Raw genomic sequence first — 11,035 nt, forward strand, 5'->3', positions numbered from 1 at the left:
GAAGAGACACTTCTAAAAAAACAAAAAAGAGCAGGAAAGACATGTCTAATGCATATAAATACGTTTTTTGTTTTTCTTTGCCATTGTCACAATAATTTGATTTTTTTCCCAATACTGTCTCACTGTTGGCTGACCCAGGTCTGCCCAGAAGACTCCGGGCCACAAATCTGCTCTGGAAAGGCAAAACACAATCTGCAATCAATCTCCTACAAGATGACGTTCTTGTTGCAGATCCAGGGACCAAGTAAGATTTTTTCTTTGTAGGCAGAAACAAAAATTTTTATCCCTCCATCCATCCTTTTAAATATTGATCATAAACAGATTAAACCTCCCATGGGATACAGTCCGTGGCGGCTGGTGAAAACTATTCTTGGTGGGTAGGGTTGGGCATTGAGCATCTAGCACGGATCGGAACTGGTTACAACTGTTAGTTGTTCCCGGAATCGTTCAAAGTTGCTTTTTTCGATTCCTAGTTTCGATTCCTAGAATGCCGACGGAAGATGAGTCCGTGGCCAATCTCCGTGAAAAATAAACATGATCTGCAAATTGTGATCAACACTTTTCAGAGCTGATCACACCAGCTGTCTTGTGTGCAGCACCGAGTCCCTTGAAGATTGCTCTCCTTGAAAAACTGGAAGAGAGTCAGTGCACCACTGCAAGCCCTGAACTCATGGTTCTCATAGATGAGCGATAGCTGTTCTGAGCTTAGCTTTGTTCAACATGGGGTAGGCCTCTACATGGTTGCCAGTGCTGCATCTGGGAACTGCGCTGTGTGTTGCACAAACAAGTCACTTTGTAGCAGAGTGGCAATAACGAGGTGCTTGGTGAAAGAGAATCGCTCTTTTGCATGGCTCAGGATGGTGTCACATACCTGTCAAATGATCAATAAAAAAACTACAGATAAGAACATATAGTAAACACTTTCATAGGAAATAATGCCATCAGTATCCTCTTACAAATTTCATCTTTACAGTTTTTGGGACAATAAAACATTTTTGATTCTCAATGAGATGTTTTTACTTCAAATGTAAAAATGTCTAATTGAGAATCAGAAATGTTTTATTGTCCCAAAAACTGGGAAACGTGTTTGTTGCTGCAGAAGTGTAGCAAGTAAAATGGAATCAGATTGATGTATGTACATATTTACATGTAATACACATTTACATGATTAAATATGTATAATAAGTATGTGTGTTGAAATGAGTTTGTACAGTTATTGCACAGTTATTAAACAAATGTCCCCGTTTGTGGGACAACCAAGGATTTCTGATTCTAATTGTCTTGTTCACAGAAATGTAATGTACAGCTTACCTCTGCACCCAGCTGCTGCTGTTCTCCCTGTCCAAACGTCCTCCGTTTCTTTGTTGGCTGCTGCTGCACATATGCGCTGCAATCCTCAGTCAGAGAACGAATGGAGTCCCTAATGAGACACAAGTTACCATCCACATTACTGTTTCAGAAACTAACATACTGGAGAATTTCATCACAATAATATTAAATAAACAGTTATGTACCTGATCTTCTTGAATGACCGGGAAAAGAATGCAGCAAATCCACCAAGGACTGAAAAGAAACTTCTGATCCTGTTAATGTGTGAAGTTGCCTGTTGCATGATGAGGTTCAGCTGATGGGCATAGCAGTGGATGTAGTGTGCACTTGTGTACACATCATTCACCTCACATTGCACTCCACCTGTGGCTCCTCTCATCACTGCAATCCCATCATAGGCCTGAGCAATTAGTTTTCCCTCTTTTCCAGCAGGGATGATCTTGCTCAGCCTCTCCAACAGTGCTGTGGAAATAGTGTCAGAGATTGCATTCTGAAGAGGAATGAACTCGAGAAAACGCTCTTGAATGCTTTTCTGACTGTCGAGATACTGTAACACAAGCACCAACTGGCAGCGGGTGGAAATGTCTGTAGTCTCATCTTCCTGAATAGTAAGACTATCTGGAATGCTCACCTCTCCATGTGGGTTTTAATCACTGACAACATACAGTCCTACAACTCGTTCTGCATGTCTTTGAGGTGCCTTTAAAAACTGTTGCCGTCTTCAGATGATCCTCCCAACACATTATCGAGTGAAGCAACCAGATCCACTAGGCCCCTGAAGACGCCCGGGTTGTCTGAGAATTCAGTCTCATGGTGGCCACACAAAGCCAGCTCAAATGCTCCACAAAATTTAACACAGTCAATTATCTTGGACAAAATGTGCCGGTTCCAATCCACTTCATTGTGTTTCTGCACTGCAAGCCTGTGCCCCTCGTCGGGATGCATGGCAATGTTAGCTCTGCCTAGCATGGCTAGCTTCACCGTGTTGTCCATGTGTACCTGGGATGACTCATTTTTCTTCACCTTTTCAGAAAAATGTTTCATGTCTGTAACACCTGACACAATCCATGCCTTATCTGTCCCAGTCGTTTTGAATAGCAAACAAGGAAAGCAAAATGAAGCATTAGCATGATTGCATCCAGCTAGCCAAGCCTTCCTGGTGTACCAATTTCGGGAGAAGCCTCGCATGTACAGTTTACCTTTCTCCTTGTCCTGCTGGCTTACCTTTATGTCAGGCTGATCTGGTCCAAGCTCTTTGACATTAACATCTTAGGTGTGTTCTTGCTGTGTCGTGGTTCTAATTCCATGCTTTCGTTCTTTTTAAACGCAGAAACAGTTTTGTTTACCTGTTTTGTAGCTACAGTTTCGCCGGCGGCTGCCGGCTTCTTCAGGCTGATGCTGATGGTGGTGCGTCACTTCCTTCTCCATTTATCTGCGGGCAGCAGAGGACGTTGTCGCCCTCTACTGCCCGCTCTCCCCTCTCCGATGATGCAGTCCCATGCGTGGTCCAGCGTGTAAACTCCGTCTTTGATATTAAGTTTTCCAACCATTGTTCTCTTCTCGAACGGATACTGGAGAAGAGACCAAACTGAATTCAGCGGCTGCTGAGATCCGGTATTCATGCTTGTTGTAGGTGCACTCATGTCCATAACTGTGTCTGTGTCACCACCAAATACCTTGCTCGAGTCGAGCTCGACCGGAACACCAACAACCAGCCTTGGGTGGTAGCTCTATCACCCTTCGGGCTTCCGAATCGACGACACTGATTGGATGCATTCCCGTTGCTATACGTTTGAATTTCTTGTCAGCAATTGGCTGGCTGCTGCACTGCCGCAAAAAGGGTAGAATGCCTTCTCCGGGTCTGGGATGAGGTCCTGCCCCAAGTGGAGGAGTTTAAGTATCTCGGGGTCTTGTTCACGAGTGAGGGAAAACTGGAGCGTGAGATCGATAAGTGGATTGGTGCTGCATCTGCAGTGATGCAGGCGTTGTACCGGTCTGTCGTGGTGAAGAGAGAGATGAGTCGGAAGGCAAAGCTCTCAATTAACTGGTCAATCTACGTTCCTACCCTCACCTATGGTCATGAGCTTTGGGTGGTGACCGAAAGAACGAGATCGCGGATACAAGTTGCCGAAATTAGTTTTCTCTGAAGAGTGGCTGGGCTCTCCCTTAGAGAAAGGGTGAGAAGATTGGTCATCCGGGAGGGGCTCGGAGTAGACCCACTGCTCCTCCACATGAAGAGGAGCCAGTTGAGGTGGCTCGGGCATCTGGTCAGAATGCCTCCTGGATGCCTCCCTGGTGAGGTTTTCCGGGCACGTCCAACCGGGAAGAGGCCTAAAGGTAGACCCAGGACACGTTGGAGGGACTATGTCTCTCACCTGGCCAGGGAACGCCTTGGGATTCCCCTGGAGCAGCTAGCCCAAGTGGCTGGGGAGAGGGAAGTCTGGGCCTCTCGACTTCTGGGCCTCTCGACTTAGGCTACTGCCCCCGTGACCCGACTCCGGATAAGCGGCGGATGAAAATGGATGGATGGATATATATATATATATATATATATATATATATATATATTCGTGTTCTCACTACTCTGTAAACAATCACAAACAACGTGTCTTAAAGTTGAAAACAGAAGGTTAAATTAAAACAGAAACACTCTAAAACTTTTCTGATGATTTTCTAAACAATTCTGTCGGGGAGTTATATGTTTCTGAGACGAGTCACTGTCTAAACATCACATGCATTAAGGGACGGATGCTTAAGTGTATCAGGGGCAGCGAGGAATGAGAAAGTTGTGATCAGGCTGGAGATCACACCAGATTCGCTGCTGCAGGTGCGAATCTGCGGGTCTGCAGCATCCCCTTCTTAACGTGACAGCAGGACTTCTCATGTAAGGAAGGTCCGCTCACCTATTTGTCAGATCATTATTTCCTCGCCATGATCTTTTATCTTCCCATCATCCTCCAGTCATCCAACTGGAATCAGTTAGTGTTACTGATCATTCTCAGAATATGTTACGCCTGCTCTGGTGATAAAATTTAGTACATTTAAGTCCTAGATCATATTTGTGCCTGTTCTAGTGTCATTTTGAAGGATTATTATTTATGTGTTTTTACTACATTATGAGTAGAAATGCTAATAAAAACTCCCAATTATACAAACAAGTGAAACTGGAAAAATTAGAATCTGGTGCAAAGTCAAATTTATTTCAGCAATTCAATAGACAGAGAGACTATTTAAAGGCTCAGGAACCCTTTGCAGGTGTTTTCTATTTGTAATAATAAATTTTTGTTTATTTGGGTCTTGTTTCATATCACACAGTGACATTTGAATAATTAAAATACATTTTTTTTAATAAAAGCTTTAGTTTACAGTAATAACCATGTCTAATGTTTGATTCTCTGTCTCATAGTTTTGCTTTGAGAGCACATTTTCCTGAACGATCAAAATGTGATTCATTCAGATTTATATGTGTGTGTGTGTGTGTGTGTGTGTGTGTGTGTGTGTGTGTGTGTGTGTGTGTGTGTGTGTGTGTGTGTGTGTGTGTGTGTGTGATTATGAGATGTTTTTGTTACAAAACACACACATTAACTTATAATATGTGATTATTGTTAATTTGATTTATTTATTTAAATAAATAAAAATTAAAAACACTGGGGAAAAACTGTGTGTGTGTGGGGGGCGGGGCAGCCACCACTGGATACAACGTCATTTTTATCAAGGGTTGTGACTAACTGTCAAGTACAACTTGCATTCGTCTTCCACACCACACCATCTCCTGTTGTTCAGATAATTGATGTGATTCAGTTTTCTTTACCTCTTTTTTGTCATTGTTTTCTAAACCATCCCCCTTTTTTGATGTGCTTCCTCCCAGGTGTCACTACAGCAACCTTGCCTTTTCTCTGCTCGCTCACATCATGGCAGAGCGAATTGTCGGGGTGGACTACCAGCGGTGGGTAACAGAAAACATCCTGGACCGCCTAGGAATGGAAGACACTGGCTTTGATCTAACTCCTGGGTTGCAAAGTCAAGTGGCCGTTGGAGTGTACTCGAATGGGAAACCTGCTCCGCTTTATGACCTCGGTTGGTACCGACCTTCTGGTCAGATGTTTTCCACAGCTGCAGACATGGCCAAGCTTGCCATGATGCTGCTGGGTGCCTATCACCGTAAACTGCTGGAGCCAGATTCCCTGAAGATCATGCTGACTCCACTCTTTAGGTGCGATAAGGACTACTTTGCAAACCGCACCGGGACGCCTTGGGAGGTGAATGACCTCATGGGCTATGAGATGGTTCGAAAAGATGGTGATCTGGATGGCTTCTCTGCTACCTTCTCCCTGGTTCCCAGACTCAAGCTTGGCTTGGTGATCCTCATGGCAGGCAGCAGGTCTCAGAAAGAGGATGTGGTCACCAAGGCCTACAGCTTCATCATCCCAGCTATAGAAAAGGCCTTCAGAGAAGCCCAGAAGGTCCTCATTGCTCCTCCAAGCCCAGATCCTTACATTGGTTTTTACACTTACAGCAACATAACCTTCTATGAGATTAAAGTAGGACCAGATGGAGTTCTCATAATGCAACAGTTTGGTCCTCAGATTGAAGAGCTGATCCCAGAGAAGTACAGGACAATAAAGCTCAACTACCTGGTTGAAAGGGTGTTCAGAGTTGTGTTTGAAAACGAGTACCCTTGTGTTTTACGAGTGGGCACTGCCTCTGTGTCACTGGAAGCCCAAGATGGCCAACTTTTTAACTTTTATCTGTTTAACAAGCAGGGGTTGTCCCCTGGCTTTGACGCCCCAGGACTCAACACCTACAATGTCGTGAGAATACCCCGCAGGCCATCCTTCTCCGCCTGAACTGCTGCTGTGCCGTGGCCAAAAGACTGATGGCGCAGCCTTGGGCTGTGAGAAAGACCGTAAACAGTCAAGGGAACAATTTTGAGCAGTTGGATATATTTGGATTAGAAGCTTTTCAAGAAAAGCAACATTTATTTTGCGCAAACAGGAAACACATTTGTTCCTTGTTACGATGCCCGGTAACAGACTCTGAGCTCAACTTTCACATTTTGGCAACACAGTACCATTATTCTTTCTGCCTTCAGTTAACTCTCTTTTTCTCTGTGTTGAGATTCATTTTGTCGACTCGTCTTTGTCCCACAAGAAAAAGAGAACAGCTCTCTTGCATGAAAATGTACATAAACTTGCTAATTTATTCCAACACTCACTGAACAGATCTGTTGCAGGCAACGAAACAAGCAACAACAATCTAAACTGATCTCAGCTTAGCCTCGCTTCAACGTAAACAACGCAGTCCTGACTGACAAAGCTAATATGTGGTAAATCTGACGTTTGTTGTTTTGAATTAGAAACCTTTGATGATGATAGAACAAAATATATTGAATTTGTCAATCCTCTTGTGAGGTATCTGAGTGTCATCACAGCTGGAAGATCAAAGCTCATTAGTAATGAAAAGTGGTGAACCACAATAGAACAAAACTATACCAACATGCTAATTACTGCACTGATTCCCCGCTATTGTTCCAGTAGGTTATTTTGAGCAAGGTCTGTGCAGCAGTGCGGAAAAACGAAGCCTTGCACGCTGCAATCATGAGGCTGAATGATGTCTTCATGTTTGCCGATTTTAGGCTAAAAAAGCTTTAATCAAAAGGTCACGGTATTAACTGAAGAGCATACAATAGTGTGGACTTTCAAGGTGATGATTGCACAATAGCCATAATCAGTTTTCATCATGACGATCACAGACAAATGGCTTAGCAGTCATTCAAATCACGTAGATGATTGCTGGCCATGCAACAAGAGACATAACAAGATTAATAGCATGACATCCTCTATCTTCCACTCAAATACAAAGGCTTCTTTTGGCTGCTCAGCAACACATTGTTTTTGTTTTTTATATTTCCAAATGAGTACAGAAATAATCAAGTTCAGCGTGTAGTCCATTGGATAACACTTGATTTTTCCACTCGCCTACTGGATTCCCTTCCAAAGCAAAAAGAAATTACAAAATAAAACCACAGGAGCATTGTCCTGATGTTGATGCTGGTAGCATCAGGCCTAACCATCGACATATACATATACAAAGTCGGCACAGATTAAAATTTAAGATCTTATTCACTTTTTTGTCTGAGTTACATGAGAATATCGATGCTTATGAGTCACACTGGAACCAGGAAGCAGCCGCTGCAGCCTCAGTATAGAGACTGTATACCTCACTTTTTAAACTACTGTACAATAAAATTTTAATGAACATTTTTTGTATTTATTGTAAAATAATGCATATTAAATTTTTGTTTTACACTTTTGGGCTTTTTTATTGGTAAGCATTTTAGAAAATAAGTGCCATGTCTGCCCCGCTGGATAACAGGTGGTTTTTTTTATGATGAACCGCAATAAACTGTGTTGTTATATTAATTAGCATTAAGACTAGGTCAGAGATATCAAGAGGAATGTTATATTATTATTTTTTTGTTATTATTTTCCTCCTTTGGGCAGAATCTCAAGAGAAAAATAGATTTTTTTTGGGCTGTTGTTTTGCAAAAGCATGTTCCTGCTGTGCCTCAGACTTTATTCTTACAACCATTGTAGATTTCTGACATGCTTGAAAGCAGATGGTGGGGTAAAGAGGGATTAAATACCTGGAAACCAAAATATAAAAAACCTTGCTCCTAATCAGAATGTCAGTTTGAAGGGGACAGGGTGAAATAACCCTTTTATCACTGGTATGGTTCTCTCTATTCTTGTCAGGAATAAGCATCCATCAGCTTTGTTGGTGCGTTTCATTAGTAAGTCAATTTTATATATACAGCATTTATCACAGACACAGAATCACAAAGTGCTTCACATAGACAAAATCTAAATAAAATACAGTCACAAAATCATAATGATCTCTAAACAGAAATAGATTAACATTAAAAAAAAGTCATACAATTAAGAATATTTCATAAACAGATGAAATTTTTTTTATTTGAGTTCAAAATAAGAAAATAAAAGGTTTAGGTAAAAGCAGCTTTAAATACAAGGGTCCAGACTGTCGATACTACATAAGAATAAAGGAAAATCATTCCAAAGTTGGGGTGCAACAGTCTAGAAGGAGAGTTCACCTCGACTTTTACATCTGGTCTTTGGAACTTCTAGAACAAACCTGGGCATTTTACGGCCCGCGGGCCACATACGGCCCTTTGGTTGACTTTGACCGGCCCGCGTAAGGTTAATTGGAAATTACAAAATATATGTATTTTCTCATTTTACCTCATGCATGGACTAAGGCTGCATTGCTTTTATTTTGAAGTTGTTTTTTACATGCACAATGACACAATACGTATAGCAACAAGTGCCCGCGGTTGACATGGTGATTGCAGCCCCAGAAATGTCCGCTCATGCAAAAGAAAAAGAAAGATAGATGCCGAATGCAGGATTTTCAACAAAAATTGGACTGCTAAGTATTTTTTTCACTAAAGTCGGAGGTGAAGCCGTGTGTTTGGTTTGTGGGGAGGAGATTGCCGTGTTTAAGGACTACAATTTGAGTCGGCATTACGACAAGAAACACTCGGAAAAATACAAGAACTTGTCTGATGCTGAGAGGGCACGGACATCCGAAGCTTTGCTAGCAAAGTTGCAAAAGCAGCAAGGCTGTTTTACTAAGCTTCACACATCCAGGGATGCAGCAACCAGGACCAGCTTTGTGATATCCCACAAAATAGCTAAAAACAGCAAGCCGTTTTCGGAGGGAGAGTTTGTCAAAGAGTGCATGGTGGACTCTGCCGCACTAATATGCCCTGAAAAAAAGGCGCATTTGAGCAAATCCCGCTGTCCAGGCGAACCGTGGCCAGGAGGATCGAGGACATTGCGGGGAACCTGGAGCTTCAGCTGCAACGTGAAGTGGCAAGTTTTGACTTTTTCTCATTGGCCTTAGATGAGAGCTGTGATGTCCGCGACACAGCCCAGCTGCTCGTATTTGTCCGGGGATAACGGACTTCAAGCTCACAGAGGAGCTGGCAGCAATGTGGTCGATGAAAGGGACAACGACAGGGAGTGATCTTTTTACAGAGGTAAATGCGTGCATGGACACTCTGGGATTGAAATGGGAGAGACTGTCAGGTGTCACAACAGACGGTTGTCCAAATCTTACAGGGAAAAATGTCGGACTTTTCAAACGCATGCAAGATAAAATGACAGAAATCGATGCAGATCAAAAATAGGTGTTTTTGCATTGTATTATACACCAACATGTGTTGTGCAAGTCAGTGCTAAAAATCAACCATGTTACTGATGTTGTTACTAAAATAATAAACTTCATCAGGGCGCGGGCAATGAATCACAGACAGTTTGTCGCTCTTTTGGAGGACTCCACACAGCTGTCAGATGGCTCAGCCTGGGGAAAGTGCTGAAGAGGGTTTGGGACTTGACAGCAGAGATTCGAGAGTTTTGCTAGAGGAAAGACAAAGACATTCCAGAGCTCTCAGATTAGGTGGCAGATTTTGCATTTGCTGTTGATGTGACTGCACTGATGAATGAACTGAACACCAGACTGCAAGGCAATGGTCTTTTTGTTCATGAAATGCACAGCCTCGTGAAGGCCTTCATGAGAAAGCTGCAGTTTCCTTCAAGTCAACTGGAGAGCAACACTCTCACTCACATGCAAACCCTGAACGAAGTCACACCATCAGCTGATCACCTCAGCAGGTACTCATCCATGTTAGGAGCATTACATGGCGAGTTTTCAAAGCGTTTTGAAGATCTCAGAACAATCGAGGATGAACTGCAGTTGATTTCCTCTCCCTTTACCTGCAGTGTGGATAATGCACCCAGTGATGTGCAGCTGGAACTCATTGACCTGCAGTCTGATGCAGTACTGGCAGAGCACTTTAAGTCAGGATCTCCGCTGGATTTCTACTCTTCTCTTAAGGAGGAGAACTTTCCAAACCTGAGGAGACATGCTCAGAAGATGTTGGTTCTCTTCGGCTCTACCTACATTTGTGAACAAACATTTTCAATGATGAAGTTTACAAAATCCAGGTATAGATCCTCTCTCACTGATGATCATTTGTCAGCTGTGCTTCGCATCTCCACCTCAGACATTCAACCTGACTTTGATGCACTCCTTAAAGCCCAGCAGAGACTAGATTTCTCTCACTGAATAAGAAAAAAATTGCTTAAAAACACAAAATAAGGTGTTTGGACCACAAATGTAGGCAACTAGCAGTGAACTGGGACACTTTTTTTTAAACCTCTTTCTCAAGATCACAGTTCAGTGATTTTATTTTACAGACAATACTGTGTGTCTGTAGAATGCTAAGAATCTCTTTCCAACAATATTTGAAACTCAAAATGTGTTTTGGAGTGAATGTGACTGAAACAGTTAACTAATATAAGTCACAAATGTTTAACAAAAACCAAATGTTAATTTTATGTTTCCTCATTAGGTTGACACACTGATAGCTTGCTCTTGTTGTATTTTTGTGTGTTGTTTTTCTTTTTTCTGCAGTTCTAGAAGCAGATTCTCTTTCATCATTGATTGATTATTTTTGTGGAACACATCAAGAGGAGCCAGTTGAGGTGGCTCGGGCATCTGGTTGGAATGCCTCCTGGACCCTTCCCTGGGAATGCCTTGGGATTACCCCAGAGGAGCTGGCCCAAGTGGCTGGGGAGAGGGAAGTCTGGGCTTTTCTGTTTAGGCTGCTGCCCCTGTGACCCAA

The 11,035-nt window shown here is 42.6% G+C and overlaps 1 protein-coding gene across 2 annotated transcripts in view; it reads left to right on the forward strand.

Annotated features, from left to right (window-relative positions):
* Positions 1-8,334, forward strand: part of lactbl1b (lactamase, beta-like 1b) — a 39,366-nt gene extending 31,032 nt beyond the window's left edge. The window contains exons 8-9 of one of the 2 annotated variants that reach the window (XM_015958402.3): positions 139-244; positions 5,198-8,334. In XM_015958402.3, coding sequence (XP_015813888.3) covers positions 139-244; positions 5,198-6,176 — 1,085 coding nt within the window. In that variant the 3' untranslated portion in view covers positions 6,177-8,334. The remainder of the gene's footprint in view (positions 1-138; positions 245-5,197) is intronic. The other variant, XM_054732898.2, reaches the window with a different exon arrangement.
* Positions 8,335-11,035: the final 2,701 nt, after the last annotated feature.

The sequence above is a fragment of the Nothobranchius furzeri genome, chromosome 3, assembly GCF_043380555.1.
Source record: "Nothobranchius furzeri strain GRZ-AD chromosome 3, NfurGRZ-RIMD1, whole genome shotgun sequence".
NCBI classification, from domain to species: Eukaryota; Metazoa; Chordata; class Actinopteri; order Cyprinodontiformes; family Nothobranchiidae; genus Nothobranchius; species Nothobranchius furzeri.